At 39.1% G+C, this 21,799-nt stretch overlaps 1 protein-coding gene and 1 pseudogene across 1 annotated transcript; one reads left to right on the forward strand and one right to left on the reverse strand.

Annotated features, from left to right (window-relative positions):
• Positions 1–553: 553 nt before the first annotated feature.
• Positions 554–21,799, forward strand: part of LOC148923185 (uncharacterized) — a 99,031-nt pseudogene continuing 77,785 nt past the window's right edge.
• Positions 17,844–18,463, reverse strand: LOC125208217 (transcription repressor OFP8-like). The gene has a single exon (XM_048107796.2). The coding sequence runs from the start codon at positions 18,441–18,443 to the stop codon at positions 17,982–17,984; it is 462 nt and encodes a 153-aa protein (XP_047963753.1). The 5' UTR covers positions 18,444–18,463; the 3' UTR covers positions 17,844–17,981.

Raw genomic sequence — 21,799 nt, forward strand, 5'->3', positions numbered from 1 at the left:
CCAACCAACCCAACTATAGACCCCAGAGGAATCTAGATGATATGAGGCATGACCTAGTCAGCTCTCAACAACATATGCAGAACAACATGCAATCCAACAATGACGTGGTACATAAACTTCAGGATGCACAGCAGGAGCAGAAAGCAGCAATGGACATGTTGGCTAAGCAAATGTCTCAGATCGCTACTTCGTTGAGTGAGATGTGAGGGAATGAAGGAAGGATACCAGCCTCGGTGAAACCACTCGACAAGGCAAACATCAGTCAGATTACTCTGAGATCAGGGCGTGGCTATGAAGGTCCAATGATGAAAGATGAAAAAGATGTACCACCCATGATAAGCAGGGAGAGGAAGAGTTTAGTCCCTGACCGAAGAAGTACAGAGACAAGGAGCACCGGAGCAGAGGACGGTCTTCAAGAAGGTGATTTGGAAAGACTGCTACCCCGAGTGGCTGATCCATTTTTCCCAGACCCATAACGGAGGGGGAGGTCGAAGAAGTAAGGAAGGAAACTGGTGAGTCTTCAGCTGGAGATTCCACATGTGCATTAAAACGAATGAAGTCATTTCCTTATCGAAGGGAAGTCAAAAAGAAGAAGGATAATACTGAGGACTTCATGGAGATTTGTGGCAAGCTGGAAATCAACCTACCATTTCTGCAGGCCATGAAGCTGCCAACCCTTAGCAAGTTCATCAATGAATTCATTGGTGGGAAGACCAAGCCTAATGGGAAGATAGTGATTGGAGAGAACGTGTCAACTGTGATACAGAAGAGGAGAATGCCTTCAAAATGCATTGACCCAGGTATGTTCACCTTACCCATTTCTCTAGGCGACATAAAGATTGAACATGCTATGTGCGACCTAGGGGCGTCAATAAATGTTTTACCGCTTTCCATATACAAGAAGTTGGTAGGAGTTAGATTGGTTGACACGAAGGTGGTAATTCAATTGGCTGATAGAACATGCATTTCACCCGTGTGCTGGAAAACGTAATAGTTAAAGTGCATGATTTCTTGTATCCGGCCGATTTTCATGTTATAAAAATGAGTGAGAATGAATCTGCTGAGTCTAGCGGCGTGCTTTTAGGTAGACCATTTCTACGCACCGCTAAGACAATAATTGTTGTTTTTGATGGAACCATATGCTTGGATTATCATGGGGAGAAATATACATTTAGCATTGATGAAGCCATGAAAAAACCGTTAAATGTTGAGAATTTGCATGCTATCGATATTATTAACCCCCTGGTCCAGGAATATCTTGAGACTGAGTTAATGCAGGAGCAGATTGATAATTAAGAGTTGAGCCATTCTATTGACATAGAGGTAGCAGGTTGGTGCGAGGCAATGCACACGAAGGATCTAACAGACGGGGAGCTAGTCAATGCTATTTCAGAGCTTTGTAGGAATCCGGAATCAGCCAGGTCGAGGGGATCAGCCCACGTGGCTAGTGTGGAAAGTGCTTCTGGGTCTGGGAAGGGAATGATAACTGATGGCAATAGAAAAAAATCCCTTGCCTCAGGAAGAGGGCATACCTAAGAAGGAATTGAAAACACTTCCGTCAGGCCTCAAGTATGCATATCTGGATGAAAATGAGATGTCCTCAGTCATCGTCAACAGCAACTTGACAGAGGAACAGGAGAAAGAAGTACTGGAGGTGATGAGAATGAACAAGAAGGCATAGGATGGACTCTCTCAGACCTGGTAGGAATTAACCTTGATCTTTGCATGCATCACATCAGATTGGAAGGAAGTGCAAAGGCCCACAGGGATCCGCAACGTAAGCTGAATCCAAACATGAGGGAGGAAGTTCTTAAGGAAGTTTTGAAGCTACTGTCTCTAGGCATTATTTACTCCATCCCAGACAGTGAATGGGTCAGTCCAGTCCACATGGTACCCAAGAAGTCAGGGATACAAGTGGTCAAGAATTATAAAAACGAATTGGTGCTAACGCGGCTGGTGACAGGATGGAGAATGTGTATCGATTATCGAAAGCTGAATGAGGCTACTAAGAAGGATCATTTCCCATTGCCCTTCATTGATCAGATGCTAGAGAGACTGGCTGGAAAACAGTATTTTTGTTTCCTTGACGGATATAGTGGATACATTCAGATATATGTAGATCCCGAAATCCCGGAGAAGACTACGTTCACGTGCCCCTTTGTTCACGTTGCCTTATCCTACGAATCAGAAAGAAGTCAGTGGATTCCTAGGGCATGCAGGTTTTTATAGAAGATTCATAAGGGACTCCGCGAAGATTGCTCAGCCACTTACCCATCTCCTACACAACGATGTCGAGTTCGTCTTCGACGAATATTGTAAAAAGGCATTCCAATTGCTGAAGGACAAGCTTATCTCTGCTCCCATAATTAGGGCGCCCGATTTGAATCATCCGTTTGAAGTCATGTGCGATGCGAGCGATTTCGCAGTAGGAGCAGTGTTGGGTCAAAGAATTGACGGGAAGAGTTACGTGATTTTCTATGCATCAAAGACTCTTAATCAAGCCCAGAAAAACTACGATACCACGGAGAAGGAAATGTTAGCTGTTGTGTATTCCTTTGAGAAGTTCCGACCATACTTGCTTGGGTCGTTTTCACAGATCACGCAGCTATAAAGTACTAACTGGCGAAGAAGGAGTCTAAGCTAAGGTTGATCCGATGGGTGTTACTTCTGCAGGAGTTTGATCGGGAGGTAAGAGATAAAAAAGGTACGGAGAACAAGGTGGTCGATCATCTGAGTCGGATATTTCAAGGATATACGAACGAAGCCATACCTGATGCTTTTCCTGAGGAACATCTTTACTATATAGGGGAATCTGCTAGATCAATCAACTGGGAGGCAGTACTGGCAGTAACCCGCCCAGGAGAATCTGACAAAGGAAAATATCCGCTAAATACAGAACCATGGTTCGCCGACTTGACAAATTACTTGGTCACAGGAGAGGTACTGAGTTCACAAGAAATTTCCCGGGCCCAGAAGATGAAGTTAAAGAGCGAGGCCAAGTATTATTTTTGGGAAGATCCTTACCTCTGGAAGATGTGTTCGGATCAAGTGATCAGAAGGTGTATTCCAGAATGGGAATAGAAGGACGTGCTCAATCACTGACATGCCCTGGCATGTGGAGATCACTTTAGACCTTGGAAGACTGCTAGGAAGGTTCTAGATAGTAGATTCTACTGGCCGATGCTGAACAAGGACTCCTTCGAATTCTGTCAATACTGCGAAAGATGCCAGCAAACGGGAGGAATTTCAAGGAGGGATGAGATGCCCCAAGTTCCAGTAATCGTCTGCGAGATCTTCGACGTATGGGGGATGGACTTTATGGGACCGTTCTCATCTTCCTATGGTAACACTTATATATTGGTCGCGGTGGATTATGTTTCCAAATGGATAGAGACTAAGGCTACACCTACCTGTGAATTAAAAAGTAGCAAAGTTTTTGAAGGCAAATATTTTCAACAGGTATGGAGTGCCTCGAGCTATAGTCTCAGACTAAGGAACACATTTTTACAATCGCACCATCGAAGCATTAATGAGGAAATACGGTGTCCACCATAGGTTATCTTCTCCTTACGACCCTCAATCCAATAGCCAGACAGAAATCTCTAACAGGGAGATTAAGACGATATTGTAAAAGACCGTTAACCCATCAAGGAAGGATTGGAGTAGGAGGCTCGGCGATGCGTTGTGGGCCTACTGGACTGCATTTAAAACTCCTATTGGGATATCACCTTACAGGTTGGTCTTTGGAAAAATGTGTCATCTACCCGTGGAAATAGAACACAAAGCCTATTGGGCAATCAAAGAGATGAATATGAAGGCACAGGCCTGTGAAGAAGAGAGGAAACTGCAACTGCAGGAGCTGGAGAAACTAAGGCTGGAGTCATATGATTCAGCAATGTGGTACAAGGAGAGAATAAAACTCTGGCATGACAAGAACCTCCGGCTCAAGGAATTGCAAGTCGGGCAGAAAGTACTCCTTTTTCAATCCCGGCTCAAGCAAATGCCTGGGAAGCTAAATTCCAAGTGGACCGGACCATACACCGTTTTGGGCCTTCGAGAGAATGGAGCTATGGAAATCCAGGGAAGCACCCCTAACTCTATTCCCTTCCTTGTTAATGGTCATTGAGTGAAAATCTTTAGGGATAATTCAGAGTTGGGTGTAGTGGAGGAAGTACCACTACGCGCACTCCCTATCATCGCCTAACTGGTCAAGCAAGTGAATATTCTCGGCGAATTCCTAGGTCAGGTAAAATGGCAATGTTTTTTTAATCTATGCACTGACCCAGGGGATCTCGAGAATACTCAGCTGCAAGTGTTAATAGTTTAATTGTTTTTTCAAAAATTAAAAGAAAATCCAAACAAAGAAAAAAATTAATCTTCCAAAAATATTTTCGAAACACCAAGCTCCTCAGGGAAATTGTTTTGTCTCATCTATAAATCCTCGACCTGGGAAATTGGCGTTTCAACTTTGATTTTTTTTGGTGTGGTATTATGAGTTGCAAGGGGGAGGCGAGATTTTTGGATCAAATTTTTGGAGGGATGTTAGATATTTTCGAAATTCAAAACTTACCTTATGGGGAGGCGTACGGTTGCTTACATCACTCCTGCAACCGTCCCCCTTTCCTTATCTAAAAAATATTCTAATTTTCTTTCTTTTCTTTTCATACAAAACCGACCTTCTCTCTCATCTTTTCTCTCCCCAAACAAGTTTTTCTGTCACAATACCCACACTCTTCTAACCCTAACCCAAATTTTCCCAAGTTCCCGTGATTTTGCAGAAGTAGACCATGAAAAAGGCACTAGCGCACACCACAAAGAAGGGAAACCCTACCCCGAAGCCACCAGCCGGCGATTTATCCAAAGCACCGGCAGAACCGGTCTCGAAATTGCTGGTTGTTGCGCAAGCAACCGTTCCCATTCATGACGTACATAGCGAAAGGCGACCGGATTCTGTTCCGGAGTGTTCGACAGAGAAGCCTACCACCGCCACAGATCCCGGAGAGGCATCGTTCTTGAAGAAATTGACACAAAAATTCGGCAGTGAAGAAGAGGCAAGGAGAGTTTTCGCTCTCTTCTCGGCAATGCAACAAGGAAAATCTACCGGAGCCACAACCGCAGCACCACCGCCGCCAACAGTTCCGGAAGAAATGACGGCCCAACCCTCTATCTCACATACCGAAGAGCCTCAAGTCTCGATCGGATCCCTCGCTTGCGATCAATCACATGTAGAGACCGGGCCGAGCCCAAGCACTGAAGAACGAGATGTGGAGGGAGCCGGTGGACAGGAGGATGGTGGTGATCTAGCAGAGGAGATGGAGCGCATGGTGGTGGATGAACGGAATGATGAGGAAGCGATTGAAGGGGAAACCCTTGTTGAGAGAAGTCAGGAGGGGGAAACCCCTGTTGTGTTTTCTATGGGGGAAACCCCAAGAAATCCTGAGGGAGAAACCCATGTTATGTCTGCTAAGGGGGAAACCCCAAAAAATTCTGAGGGGGAAACCCTGTTTGTGTATGTTGAGGGGGGAACCCCGTTCGTGTCTGATGTCGGGGAAACCCTGTGTTTGGTTGTTGAGGGGGAAACCCCGTTTGTGTTTGCTGAGGGGGGAACCCCGTTTGTGTCTGATGCGAGGGAAACCCCGAGTTTTGTTGTAGAGGGGGAAACCCTGAAAAATTCTGAAGGGAAAACCCCGTTTGTGTTTGCTGAGGGGGGAACCCCGTTTGTGTCTGATGCGAGGGAAACCCCGAGTTTTGTTGTTGAGGGGGAAACCCTGAAAAATTCTAAGGGGGAAACCCCGTCTGTGTTTACTGAGGGGGAAGCCCCTGAAATGGCTGTGGGGGAGAAAACCCCCGTTAATGCTGAAGTGCAGGAGCCCAAGGAAGAAGGGCTGAAGGAGATTGTGGATTTAATAGATGAGCTGGAGGGTGATGAAACACCCTTAAAGGAGAAATTGGTCAGGAGAAGAACGCGACTAAGCTTGCTGGACGAGGTAGATGACCTCGACCAGCCCATAAGACTGGAATCCCTTGCCCCGGGAGCAGGAGGCGAGCAGGAGGAGGAGACTCCTGGGTCTAAAGAGGAGGTAGTTGACAAGGAAGAACGCCGCTTGGCCGCGGAACGAAAGCGCAAAGGGAAGCATGCGGCCACTCCCCAGCCCAGGAAGTCGAAAAGAACTACTTCCATCAAGGAAGTCGAGGTGCCACTCCCTGCACCAACCAAATTTTCTTACACTAAGGAACCAGTCGGTCCTAGCCTGGGTAGTCCAGCCACTGAGAGTGAAACGGAAGAGGAGTCATAGCAGGAGGAGGTACCCAACTTTGAACGGGCTGAGATATGGATCACCAAAAATCTGCTGGAGTCCATGGAGAAGTTTGATGACTCGATGAGAGCACAAACTTATAAAGAAATGAGCGCAAGTGGGAAATTGGTGAAGTCGGGCAAGCGCTATGATTCAGAGACCCTAAGACACATTGAATCGGAGGAAGAGTTCCTTTCCTATATTCAGGACATCAGCTTCGAATGGTTGCTGGATCACAGTGACCATGAGATACCTTTGGTAGAAGCGACGAAGTTTTTCTCTACCTTTCGATTCAAGGCTACTACGGACCCAGACGCTGATTCAATCTCCTTCCGCCTGTTCACCATTGAGCATCTGATGAGTATAAGAGAGTGGTCCCTCCGAATGGGGTTGTTTACAAACGAAGAGGAAGAAGAAGGAATATGGAATGAGAGGATGTTCGGCCCACCTAAGAACACTCCAGGTTTGCACCGCAGTCAGCGTGGGAGGCAATAACACACAGAAGGAGTGGGAACTTTAAGACCAGTGTTTTCAAAGGCTTCCACATCACAAACCACCTTCTCAGATTTGCTCAAGAGTTCATCGGCTACAAGCTCATGGGTACCGCCAGTTTAGCCCTCACCACTACCGAGCTTTACTTCACCTGGTGCATGGCCAAGAGGATCAAAGTCCACCTGGCCTACTGGCTGGCACAAGCTTGCCATTCCATGATTTCGAACCCTTCCCGCCATCTGTATACCTGCCATCTTCTGGGCGCCTACATACAGCGCAACTTCATTATGAAGATTGCCAAGGCCTGCCCCACTGTGCTTATGTGCGAAACTCCAGAGCTATTCAGCGTGGAATACTTCTTCAACAAGAACCTCTTATACATGGATGGAGAGAAAACTTGTTTTTATAAGATTGGGAGACCAGATGGTGTGGTGAAGAGAGAACCTGAAGGAGTGGAAGCACCAGCGGCCGTGGATAGTGAGGAGCTGAGGAAGGAAGTGATGGAACTTAGGAGAGAAATCATGGAAGTGCGACTGGAGATACAAGCTCTGAAGGGGAGTATTGATGTCCTTGCCGAGCGTTCATCAGCTCAAAATGAAAGGATGGCTGACGCGGTCAGGTTGATGAAGAAAATGGCAGAGTGGCTAGGGGAGAAATTCTCCCAGGCCCAGCAAAGGTTGCCTCCTGGACCCGGTAGTGCAGCCAGGCAGCCCGGTCAAGGCAGTTCATCTCTCCAGCGACCCCCATCCGCGTCAAAGCCTGTGGTAGCCCATTATGCGTCAAAGTCCCTAGTGCCTGTGTCAGTGAAGAAGCCCGTATCAAAGAAACCTGTGATAGAGGAAGAGGAACTGGAGTCAGAAAGAAAGTCAAGACAAACCCCCCCAGTGTACCACCCAGGTCTGGCTCCCGAGGGGGCCAGACCCAGAATTGATACCCCCCCTTCCAGATGACCAAGTAATTTTACATTTCAGTTTTTACTTCTCTGTTTTCTTTTCTTGTGCATATTTATGTTTGTGTGTTTTTTTATGCTGAGCGTGTTTATATTTGTTTATGTGTGTGATCTCCCACTTAGCCCAATTCTTGGTCTAAGTGTGAGAAGTTTTTGTTTGTTTAGCATGTTTGCTTTTTGTTCAGTAATTGTGTCTTCTCCCACTTAGCCCGGTGCCCGGTCTAAGTGTGAGAAGTTTCTTTTGTATGTTAGCCTGGTGCCCGGTCTAAGTCTGAGAAGTTTCTTTTGTATGTTTTTGTATGTGTTTAAGTGTTTTGTGAAATTTGTTTTATTTTCTATGTTTTGTTTTGTCGTATGCACCAACTTCCCTGTTTTCCCCCTTCACTAGGATAGCTTGGAGACAAGCAAGAGTGAAGTGGGAGGGGGGAAGGAGTCAGTGCAATCTGTGCTCAGCATGCGTAAGAGTCATTAGGTCTAGGAGTTAGTTTTTTTAGGTTTATGTGTTTTTAGCATGATCTGGTGAAAATAATAAGGCAAGATTCCCTTAGTGAGAGTAATTGAAGATAGGACGCACTACAACTTTGAGGCCCCTTTCCTTAATAAGCTTAAATCGGTTTGGAAGAAGTAAGAACGATAGAAAATGTCTTAGCTGACCTAGTTGTGAAGCTCCATTATATAAGTGAGTTATAAGCCTAAATACTGTGTGCTAACATGTAAAAAAAGGGGCTACCATCTGATGCTTAGGGAGAGAATATAGAAAGGAGGAAATAGTGGAGAAAAGAAAATAATCTGGAGGTATAAGCTGGAAGAAGTCCAGGGGAGGAATAAAAATAAAAATAAAAACTTGGAGGTGTAAGCTGGACAAAGTCCAGAAAAATGAGGAGGTATAAGCTGGACGAAGTCCAGGAAAAATAAAAATTAAGGGAAAAAGGAGGTTTAGAAAGGAGAAATTCTCATAACCAAGGCATCAGTGGTAGGGAAATACTTAAGAGTGATCGATCCTAACATCCCTGGTGAGGAATGAGTGATCGAGTGAACCCAACAATTGGCAAAGCTATAGGCTATCTTGACAAACTGACAGACCGACTAGGTGGATAGGGAAGGGGAGGATTTGAAGAGTGTAGACTATCGGATTGACCTTAAGCTTGTGGGGACGGCCGCTTAAAAGTTTGAGCTAGTTCATGCATATGTGTTATTTTCTTTAAGTATGTGTTTTCTCTTTGTCGGGTCAGTAGTGTGTCTAAGTCTAGGAGTTTATGTGTCTTTAGGGTCAGTCATAAGATAACCATGCATTGAAATTCTCCTTATCTCTTTTTATTGTCTTTATACTTGAGGACAAGTATTGTTTAAGTGTGAGCAGTTTGATAAGGCTAATTTCATGCATTGGTTATGAGGTTAATTCAAACAATTTCTTGGGTCTAACACAACTTTTAAGTCAGGTGTGTAGAAGAAATCGTCAGATCCAGGAAGGAAGGAAGAAAATCACCTGGTGAAGGAGTTTGGCGAGAAAGTGAGCAGAAATTGCCAGATGGAGGAGACTGCTAGATGGAGGGCAAAGAAGGGAATTCAAGAAGATTCTAGAAGATCACCTCCACGTGTATAAATAAAGAGCACGCAACACACAATAAAAGGGGGACATCATCTCTCACATTTTTTTCTCTTAGCTCACTTTTCACAAACTTCTACACATACACTTGGGGGATATCGGAAATTCAGGGGTTTGGGGTTTGTCTTTTGAGTTACCGTTGTGTACCACCGTCTTCATGTGAGGTGAAGAAACAATTTACCCCTTTCGTTTTAATTTATGCCCTGAATTTTCCCGAGTCTTCGTTGTTCGAAGCTCGGCGTTTATTTTGTTGCTGAAACCTTGTTGAATTCTGAATCGTTAGCCATGGAAGTTTATGTTCTGTTTTCATTTTATATTTGCGTTGATTGTTGCTTTGCTTTGGATGTTTTTTGCTCTTGATTTGTTTTGTTGAAGTAGGATTGTGTTGGAATTGTAGTTGATCGGTTGGATTTGGTTAGATCGGAGTGATCGGAGATGAAATTTGCTATGGTTTGTGGTGGATGGCTTGGATCTAGAGCGGATGAAGCATCTGATGTTATCTGTTGAATTCTGCATGTGTTTTGAAGTTTAGCTCCTGTTTTCTCATTTACCTCGTCTAGTGGTAGTAGATCTGTTCTATCTTCTTAGGTAATCGTAATTTGATTGTTCAATTCAACATGCTCTGTTCCGATTTGATGTTTTACTCAGTTTTCTGCATTTGTGACCATGGATCATTGGTGAAGATGAAACTAGTTGTTAGTTAAATTCATAGTTAGTTATTTGCAGCCTTTCATTCGTACCTTTGCCGGTTTTGGAAATGGTCCCCACAGTCTGTTATTAGTCGGTCTAGTCATTTTAGGAAAGTTGTTGACTAGGTCTGGTAAATTTCGTCGTTGAAGTATTCCTCTGTTTAAATCTATGTTTTCGTCATGCCTGTTTTCGTTATATTTTTCTTTTCCTAGGTCTAGCTGTTAAAATAGATCATTTGCATTTCACGAGTCTAGTAGTCAAGTTCTCAACCTAAGTTTGCGTGACAGCAGCCAAACCAGTCCAAAATTCTCTTAACTCTCACTCGCATCCTATCTGTCTCTGTCGGTTCGACCCTTGCTTCTCTATGCTAGTTACAGTGTAGTGGGTTGAGGTATTATTTTCTTTGACAGCAGGCTGAAGATGAGTCCAATGACCGTGATCTTCTGGTTATTGAGTTCCTAGATTTTTGCAGTCTAGTAGATTTCCTTGACCTGAGGATTATGAATTAATTGATATGTATTGTGCTCTCAGTCCGACCTCTCAGCCACCACCTCGAATCACTTTCTCCATATCATCACATGTGTCTTTCAGGAGTTTTGCATTTTTGCTGTCTGCATAGCATAAAAGGGAATTGTGCTCTGCACTGATTGAGCTAAGATGACCCTCCCTGCTAATGACATTCTACCGACGTTCCAATTCACTATTTTCCCCTTCATTTTATCAACAATATAAGCATATGTATTCTTATTCACCCTTCTATGCAATAAGGGGACTCCTAGGTATTTACCCATGCTCTCCACTTCACGCACTCCCAATAACTCTTTTAAGTTTCTCCGAGTTGCATTTTTCACATTTTTGGAGAAGGATATGGTAGTCTTTGTAGTACTAACTTTCATACTTGAGCTTGTGCAATACTCATCCAGTACATGTTCAATATTCTCAGCAGTGACTACATTAGCTTTCCCAAATAATAATAGATCATCCGCAAAAAATAAATGAGATAGGAGAGGGCCATTCTTACAATGTTTGAAAGGTTTACAGTCTCCTGCTTCAACTGATCGTGCAATTCTATGGGCAAGTCGTTTCATATAAAGAACAAAAAGGAAAGGAGAGAGCTAGCAACCTTGCCTTAAACCACGAGATGGTGTGAAGGAATATGTCATATGGTGCTTGTTGAAACACAAATCATAATCACATCGATAAGAGCTTCCGATAGACCGGGCTCATTCAGAGTATCATACAAAAATGCCCAACTTACTCGGTCATAAGCTTTTTCCAAATCGATCTTCAAAGCTATCACTCCATCCTTTTCCTTCATAGATCGCATAGTATGAATTGCCTCTTATGCAATCACGATATTATCAGCTATATGTCTCCCAGTCACAAAGCTCGATTGCGTGGGTCCGACAATAAGAGGCATAAGCTTCTTCAATCTGGTAGTTATAGTTTCCGTGACCAACTTATACACAACATTGCACAAAGAAATAGACTTAAATTAAGTGAGTGACTTTGGTACCTCTGTTTTAGGAATAAGAGAAATAAAAGTTTGATTCGTCCTTGCATTCATATCGGCCACCTCTAAAATTCGGATAAACTCAGCACTAATATTACCACCTACAATTTCCCAGTGCTTTTGATAAAAAAACTGTCTGTATCCCATCAACTCCCGGTTCCTTCTTAGGCTTCATTTCAAAGAGGTCAACCCGGACATCCTCTGCCGTGTATTGTTTTCGTATCTCCTCTGCATGCAACGAACTGATTGAGGGAAACAAACCGCGATGTACATATAAAGGTTGGTGTAGATTATCTTCACTATACAAGTCCCCATAGAAGGCCACAGCCATTGACTTGCTCACCTTGGTCTTGAACCCATTCGCCTTCTCCATTCCGAAACATCTCTATCATGTTACGTTTTCGACGTCTGATAGTTTGCAGATGAAAAAAAGATGTATTTCGGTCTCCAAGATGCACCCATTCATTGCGTGTTTTTTTATGCCACAAGGATTCTTCTCTCGACAAGATTTTGTCAAACTCCTCTTTTAACTCTATCTCAAGAGCATTAAGGCTAGGGACACCTCTATGCTCGAGGACTCTCTGAATACCTGCAATACAAGCCAATAGTACATTCTTTATTTTCAGGATTCTAAAAATTAAATTATTATTTTTGATTAAAACTCGAAACAAACGGCTGAATTCTAAAAATTAAGAAATTAAATTATTATTTTTTAATTAGAATCCTAACAAATAAATACGACTTTAATGGAAAAGGAGGGATTTCATAGTTACTGAGACTGTAAAAGTACTTCCTTCGTTCTGCAGTGGTAGAGTTTTTCACTATTTTGGTACGTTCCATAATAGTAGAGTCATTTCTTTTTCTAGCAAAATTCTACATATTTTTCCTCTCTCTTACTTTATTCTATATTTATTTGTCTACCTTTTTCATTTTAACTTTATTATTTTTTTACTTAATTCACTTAATATAATATTTTTTAAATTGCGTGACGAAAAGAAACATCTTCAATGTCGTTGGAGAACGGAAAAAGTACTTAATCGGTGAGCGGTTACTTTTTCATGGACATCATGTAAAGATTTATGTTACAAATTTAAAGTTTTCTACCATTGTTCTAGGCTTTAGCCTTCCTTTGAAATTTATCCTAGTACTCTATTATCTGGTGTACTTGATTCGCTCGTGTATCTACTAGTGCTACATACTTTTGCCGTCTCTATAAATTTGTCACCTATTTCTTCTTTTATCTGTCCTTAAAAAAATTTTACCTTTCATTTTTACCATTTTTGGTAGTGGTCTCTACCTTTCACTAACTCTTTTGCACCCACATGCCATCAACTTTTTCAACTCAGTTTTTATTACATTTCTTAAAACCCGTGCCGAGTTAAATGGTGACGAATTATTAACCATGAATAGTTCCCTACCATTTCATTAAAATGTCGAATAGTTAGAATAAGAAAATATTCAAATGTCGAATAGTTAGAATAAGAAAATATTCAACTTCTGTCAATGAAAGTGGAATTAATATCTTTAATTCTAATTTTTTGTAGCGGATAGTACTAGTTTATTTACAATTCAAAATATAGCTGTGTAACACAAAATTGATTAATAGAAATTAGATATACCGAAATACAGAAAGAGTGGAATTCAAATCCCAAATTGCAAATGAGTTACCCTCCTCTGTTTCAAAATTTAGCTGTGTAACACAAAATTGATTGTGAAAAATCAGATATACCGAAATATAGAAAGAGTGGAATCCAAATCCCAAATTGCAAATGAGTTACAGTCGCAGTCCCTACGTAACTGAGTCGTATTTTTTTTGAGATATTTTATCTCTCTTACTTCATTCTTTCATTCTTTCATTCTTTTATTCTTTTTGGCAAAAATTTCTTCTCTTTTACTTTAATCTCTCTTACTTCATTCTATCATTCACCTCTTTTTTTTTTTCCTTTCTACTTTATTCTCCATTTACTTAATCCATTTAAAACACTTTTTTCTTAAACTCTCGTGCCGAAAAGAACGCCTCTGCTACAGATAGGTGGGGGAAATACTCCCGCCGATCCATAATAGAAGTCACATTTGGTGTGGGCACGAATTTTAAGAAATGTAAAGAATAGTGAGTTGAAAAAGTTAGTAGAATATATGGTCCACTATTTTATATTGGTTTATAATAGAATCTCAGTGAAATGAGTTAATGGAATGCGTGACCTCATTACTATTTATTAGAATGGACCGAATTGGCAAAATGTGTTTTTTATTGTGGAACAAATCGAAATAGCAAAATGTGATTCTTATTATGGGACGGTAGAGTAAATTTAAGAACAATCAATAAGACCAAACCAATCAGAATTGGCCACGTGTCCAAAAAACGCAAAGTCTAATGACAGTCACTATTGGAAGAGGTGATGAGGTTTTTGTGGAGTACCCACACAAATATTAATTGCCACATTGAATTGCATTAAACAGCTGCTGCACTTGTATTCTTTTTTTATTTTCTCATTAATTTATTTTTCAAATCCCAAGGCCTATCTTTTCTCACCCTACTGCTGCAGACTCGGTAAAAGATTTTGACCACATAAACAAAATGTCTTATTTAAGCTTTTATATTGATATATTGTAGCACCATCCCAAGAAGAAATAATTTATTTGTACTGATATACTTCCGCCCTCAAGTTTCTAATTTTTTCCTTTTATGTGCATGCATTCATAAATGTTTTATTTTATTTTTATTTTCTAAGTATGTAAATTTCATATTTCATTAATTTACTTTATTTACAATTTATATAAAATATAGTAACTCTCATTCAACTAAATTTTTTTATTATTTTTTAATACAAAGTGAAACAATTTTTTAAAATTCGAGTCGATCGTCATTTGAATATTTATTAGTAGATGGATGAAGTACTATTGAGTACTATTTCCCTAATTATAAATGAGACGTTTCTTTTTAGTCGTTGTTTTGCGAAAATGATAACAAATACTCCCTCCGTTTCTTCATAATTGAGGCGGAACTTTTCGGCACGGAGTTTTAGAAATAAATGTTGGGTGTGTTAAATAAATAGATAAAAAAAGTAAGAAATGAGAAAAGGTAGAGAGAATAAAGTATAAGAGCATTCCCAACAGTTTCTCTAAAACCTCCCTTATTTCTCCCTAGCTCCTGCCACATCAGCGCCACATCAGCACCACAATTTATTCTCAGTTTTTAGCCAACTTTTAGCCAACTGCTTCAATGGTTTCTCCCTTATTTCTCCCTTATTTCTCCCTAACTCAACATTTCATTTTTACATCATCACTAATTTAATTGTTTTATTTTTGTATATAATAAAGCTAGCTAATTTAATTTATAAGACAAAACAAATAATAGTAATAAAGTTCGTTGTATTAAACACGGGTAAACATTACAACGAAGAAAATTAATAAAAAAAATAGTACAGGAATGGAAAAAAAAATTCAAAGTAAAAAAATTCAAGGGCGGTGGGCGCGGTTTCTATTTGCCCACAATTCTTCGATCATATCGTGTTGTAGAGAGAAAATAAATGAAGAGAGAAAAGGGATGAGGATGAGGAGAGAATGAAGAGAGAAAAAGGATGAGGATGGGGAGAGAATGAAGAGAAGGTGTGTATTTATAGGGGGGAAATTAAAAAATAAAAAATAAAAAATATATTTATCGCCGAATTATCGCCCACAGTGGTCGGCGATAATCCGGCGATTTTTCGCCGGTTGGCGATAAAACGGGAGGAAAAATCGCCGAATTATCGCCGACCTCTCTCATTGGTCGGCGATAACTCGGCGATAGACGGCGAAAAAACGCCGACTTTTAGCCGGCACCATTGGGAGTGCTCTAAAGTGAATAAAGTAGAGAGAATAAGGAAAGAGAGAGTAAAGTAAGAAAGAGAAAAGAGTTACCGTATATGGAAATGACTCAACTATGAAGAAACTTGCCGAAATGGAAAAATGACTCAACTATGAAGAAACGGAGGGAGTAGTTAGAGTAGAAAAAAAGTAAAATAAGGAAGATGATAATAATGTAGATACGACTCTCATCTATATTATTCTCTTTCTTACTTTACTTTTTCTCAACTTTAACTATTTATTATCATTTTGCAAAACAACGGTCGGAAAGAAACGTCTCACTTATAATGAGTGATGTCCCAATTTAAATAAGATATTTTTTCTTTTTGGTGATAATTACTCTTTTTTCCTTTCACTTTCTTACTCTTTATTGCATTATATGTGATTGATTTCTTTTCAATACAAAATTTAAGAAAAAATAATACTCCTTCGTCCGTTCTATAAAAATAGAAACTTTTGGAAAGATAGGTAAAGTAAGAGGTATAAAGAAAAAGTAATTGAAATATTGTTAATGAATAAGGTCCACCTCAATATAAAGAAAATGAGTTACCAAAAATAGAAGTGAGCAAAAATGAAAAAAGTTTCTATTTTAATGGGATGGAGAGTGTATTTATTAAGTTAGTGGAAATGATGATTGAATAAAATAGAGATACACCGTCCGCCCGCGAAATGTTTTCTACATTTGACTCGGTATGTGGGTTCCACATTTATAAATTAGTTTTATACTTCCTCCGTCCCTGAAAATTATGAACAATTTTCTTTTTATTCCTTCCCTAAAAAGTATGACCATTCTAATTTTGAAAATTGTTTTCTTTGTAAAGAGGCGAGACTCATTTTCCACGAACAATACTTTAATTACTTTTTGTCTATCTCTCTCATACTTTACCAATTGTGCATTAAAACTCGTGCCGAACCAAATGTTCATACTCCCTCCGTCCTAAGATAAGTGACTTGTATTCCTTTTTGGGGTGTCCCACTATAAGTGACCTATTTCCATTTTTAGCAAAAAATCATCTCTTTTACTTTATTCTCTCTTCTCTCCTCTACTTTTCCCTCTCTCATACTTTACTCTCTCCACTTTAACTTATTTAAATACCATTCTTTAAATCTCGTGCCCAAAAGAAGTAGGTCACTTATCTTGGGACGGAGGGAGTATATTTCAAGGACGAAGGGAGTAATAGAATATGAGTGTAATGAGTTAATGAAAGTGAGCTCCATTTACCAAAAATGGAAAAAAAAAAGTAAAATGGACAACATTTTGCGATGGACCAAAATGACAAAAGTGGACACATTTCGCTGACAGAGAGAGTATTATTTTAGCTAAAATTCGAAATCAATCACTTGTATTTAAACAACCGAAAAATTGAAAATCATTTGCAAGTGGGAAAACTTGAGTATTTTATTTTCTTTTTTTCTTATTTACTTTATTATCTGTTGTACTTATATTAATTAAATCCCTTATTTGCAATCATTTTGTGAATCATTTTGTCATTTTTGATTGTCCACAATATATAGAACCATTTATTCCACTTTTAGTATGCTGATCCCACATTCCATTAACTTTTTACCATCACAATTCAATATAAAAATAATACTTTAAATGGATGCCACACTCCACTCATTTTTTCCTTTACTTTTCTTTACAAAGTCGAACATTTTCTTAAATCCCGTGGTAAGTCAAAATAGCTCTTTAAATGGTGGATATGTCAAAATAAAAAATGCTTCACTTAAGCTATAAGACGAAAGATCACATGTCAACATAGAAATGCTTCACATAGGCTAGAAAAAGATGGGAATATTAAGAACAATGCTAAAATTTAATACTCCCTCCATTCCAAATAACTTGATTCGTATTCCATTTTGGGTTGTCCCAAGTTACTTGAGTCATTTCTTTTTTTTTACTAAAAACAAAACATCTAATCATTTCTTTCTTTTATTTTTTTCTCTCCTCTATTCTATTCAACTCCTAGGTCCAACAATAATATTATTATTGAACGGTATAAATTATAACATGAATGTGGTAATATATGAGAGAGAATTAGAATTGAGTAATTATAAAAGAAAACATGAAAATGAGGATAAATAGGAGAAATAAATATCAAAGCTAATTTTGATAGAGGAGACTTTTTATATGGAAAAGAAAAATTAAAAAATATTAATCTACTAGTACTATCCTGAATTCCTCAAAGTTAGAGAAACATATAGTGTTATGCAAGTACACTTAAATTTATGTATTAGTACTCTTTCCTTGCTCGCAGTAATATTGGCACAAACGTATGGCATTTTGAGACCAAAGAAAATAGTAATTGCGAAAACTTCAATCTCTAAATCGGTGTAAAGCAGCAGTTATAATATTTGCCTCTTTTTAAGTTCAAATTCTGTGATCTTCAAATTCACAAATTAATTTAGTTCATATGTTAAAACACACAGTAGGATATGAATTTTGTAGAATAGAGAAAGAGAAAGCAAGTCCATTAACATTACACAAGGATTACAATTTTCACAGAATTTTTGACAACTCACCAAGAATTGACAGCACTAATGTCAAAAAGGCTGTGAAAACCGAATGTTTGTGTGTGAGGAGAAGAGCTAGTAGGAAGGAGAATGGGAATAAACGCCATTCCAGATCTCGGTGAAGGCGCGGACGATGGTGCGATGGTAGTAAGGCGAATTGAGCTGAAGGAAGCAATTGAGGAGGTGTTTGAGATCGTCTTTTGAGTATATCTCCTTTTCTAGAATCATCTGCAGCATCGACTGCCGGAAATCGAGGTACGGGTCGTCGGAGTCCTTCTCCACAGCCACGCTGGACCCGCCGATGCGGCCGAACCCCTGCACGGCGCGGAGGCTCTTGATGTCTGCCTCTTCCGCATCTGAGGATGTGGAGAATGTGGTGGTGGTGGTGGTGTTGTTGTCCCATGAGCTGGAGGATGAGTGCCGCCGCCGCTTCGGCTGGAAGACGGCGGAGATCTTGGGGCGCCGGCAGCTGCTACTGCTGCAGCCCAGCCTCACGCCGATTGAGCTTAGAGTGTACCTTTTCTTGCCTCCTGACATTTTAATTGAGTGTGTGAGTTTTGTTTGGAGTGAGGTACTGAGTGAGTGTCTCTATATAAATTCCACATGTGAGGGGTTAGAGGGCCCCACAAACTCATTATTTCTGGATTACTTGAAAATAAGCTATAATAAATGCATGTTTATAAGATGATTAGGTGGGGGGTTTTGATTATGAGGTAAGGGCCGTTGTAGAAGGAATATGGATTAATTGGGGCGTGTGTTAGCTAGCTTAAAATACTAATCATCATAAGGATTAACAGAGGCAGCTGACATGACAGTAGGGTATGATGATCTGGGTGGGTGGGGATCATGTAATTAATTTAAAATTATAAATATGACCAACGTTTCAGATCTAATTTGACGGATTAAGAAGCTTCTTTGTCAGTACCACCAGCATTAAGGAATCTCCACTAATCAAGACAATTAGCAGTATAAATTTAGTAATATTATACTTTTTGGTGATAATTAATGTTTTAATTACCATCTCAATTAGGACAAAATAAACGTCGCGACAGTTTATCAAGAGAAGAAGAGGCGCATTAAAATATTTCAAGATTACTTCTTCCGAAACATTTGATCCCACTTGAAGAAGTCACATTTTGTTACTTGACCTTTTTTCGGTCTAAAATTGGATTATATCAAGATTAACTTTATTTGTTTAGGATTGAGAGAATAGTGATTTTCTTACATGACTCAAAGTATGATGAAATTAGAATCAATAGCTGACATCCAATGTGTATTTCGGTGTGAATACGAAAATCCAAATCTGTAAGTCATACTAGTAGTATTAACTAATTTGAGAGAGTGAACTCAGGTGATCCTGGAGAGTTATGGATTAGAAAAGCTGCAAAAATAAGTTAAAGTTTCAATTAATGTGATAACCGCATTTCATCTTCCAAGATCCATTTTGGTAAGCCATGGTTTTGATGTTAAATCTAAGTGTGAGGCTGATTACATTAGTATCTTTGCCATTTAACTTCATCACTATTGTCCTCTGCAACAATTATCAAGACCTCTTGAATAGAAATTAAGAATAGTACGTGAATCAATATAATTAATGTTAGAGTTCAACTGTTCAAGCCAATTCTTGGCTTCATGAAAATGCGCATCTTCATTTTTTTTTATTCTAGAGTACCGGATTAGTGTATCTCCAAGGGAGTATTATCTATTTCTCTGTCTCCTATTATGTGTTCCAATTTTTCATTTTGGTCCGTTCTATATTAATTATTCCACTTTTTTTTTTTGGTTTGACCAAAGGCGTTCCGAACCCGCCTTCGGCGGAATCGGATTAATCCTGCTTGACCGGACTTGCGGATTAAGGCCGAAAGTCTCCAAACGGGTGGTGGGGTTTGAACCCGTTTATTTGTAACATTTTTGGTAGTGGACTCTACATTCCACTAACTTATTCTAATTCACATTTTATTATAAAATTAATATATAAAAGTAAGACTCACATTCCACTAATTTTTTCAACTCACTTTCTATTACCTTTCTTAAAACCCGTGTCAACTCAAAATGGGACACATATTGGGGACGGAGAGAGGATTTACCTTCTCAAAAAAGGGAAATATACCATTCAAAAAGTAACAAATTTCAAAGGAAAAGGATAAATTATTTTCTAAAATAAAAAAAATAGAACAAAATGCATTCCAAAACATAAAAAACATAATACATTCCCAAATTCCTTCATCCTTCGAAAAAAAATTTCAGGAAAGAAAACAATTATGCCAGTTTTAAGACTTTACCTATCTTATTTATCTCTACCTTTGAAGATGCTCTTCTAACATAATGAAATATGCCATATGAAAAATTGAAAATAGCAGTAACCATTACGCTAAAAAGTCATATTCCTCACTTCGTGAGAATGTGCATCTTCAGTTATGATATGCTATATACGTTATATAAGCACCATGATGGTGGATCCATGAATTAATAATAGTAGGACCAGATCATATAATAAATATTATTTCCTCCGTCGCACTTTAGCTGTCATAGTTGAATTATACGTGGATTTTTAGAAATGTAATGGAAAGTTGTGTAAAAAATAGTGAAATGTGAGTCCATTTTTATATACGCTCTCCGTTCCAATGAAGATGACCCCTTCCTTGGGCGGCACGAGATTCTATGCAGTTTTATTTTGTGTGTTAGGTGGAGAGAATAAAGTAAGAGAGATGGTATAAAATAGAGATAAAAATGATTCTATTTTTAGTAATGAGTCATCTTTGGTGGACAAAATAAAAAGGAAAGTAGGTCATCTTCAGTGAGACGGAGGGAGTATTAGTTTTATAATAAAATGTGAGTGGTATGTAGTTATTAGAATGTGGAGCCTATTACCGTTTATGGAAGATTCTAACTAGTACTCCTAATGTGGGACAAACTAAAATGAAAAACCGAAAATGCTATAGTGGGACACGGAGAGTATAATATTTCAATAATTACATTTAGAAAAAATACATTGCAATTTATATAACATCATCTTATATTGTTTGTCATCGTTGACATCCTATGAGTTAGGGCTGACAAATCATGCGGATTAGGCAGTTATCGTGTTAACTAAATATCGAAAACCCAATAAGATCAAACCTAACCTAATTCGAAACCATCGAGTTCTTATGGGTTACCAACCCAATAACGAGTTATCGTGTCATGAAAAAAATGTAAGTCCTACCATTAATGACAGTAAGTTATACAATTTTAGCATGACACGATATAATAACGATCGGAATATGATATTACATGATTAAAACCTAACATTACACGATAAAATATGATATACACAACTAAAACCTTTATAACATATTAAAAATTATCAAGATTTAAATATAAATAATATTCCCTCCGTCCCGGCTAAGATGATACATTTCTTGGCGTAAATATTTTAATAAGAGTGAGAAAAAGTGGTTGGGTGTATTAATTGGAGAGAGAAAGTTACCAAAAAAGGAAATGTGTCGTCTTAGTTGTGACAAACTAAATAGGAAAACGTATCATCTTAAGTGGGACGGAGGGAGTAATATTAAAGTAAATATTTTTTTAATAAATAAAATTAAATATAATAATTATTATATATTTTAACAGAGAACTTAAACCCGGCCCTAACTTGGCCCTAACTCAACCCGATATGCTCGGGTTCTAATAGGGTCGACCAATTAAGGAGTCAAACCCAAAATTGTGTTTGCCTCGAGTTAACTTTGTGCGCGTGATAAGGCTCGATTCATGCGTTGGTTTTGCGGTGATTTTACATGTTTCTTGGGGAGATAATGCGCATACAATGAGTTTGAGTGTGCATGTTGCTGCTGGATCAAGTAGATCGTCCAAATTGATCGAGTAGACGCAGATTGAGCAGAAATGGAATGAAA

This window comes from Salvia hispanica, chromosome 6 (genome assembly GCF_029641045.1).
Source record: "Salvia hispanica isolate PSC_SH4W2 chromosome 6, Shi_PSC_v1, whole genome shotgun sequence".
Lineage (NCBI taxonomy): Eukaryota > Viridiplantae > Streptophyta > Magnoliopsida > Lamiales > Lamiaceae > Salvia > Salvia hispanica.

Bases quoted from the DNA above. Each gene is read 5' to 3' on its own strand.
- LOC125208217 (XM_048107796.2), bottom strand. From the start codon at position 18,443: ATGTCAGGAGGCAAGAAAAGGTACACTCTAAGCTCAATCGGCGTGAGG.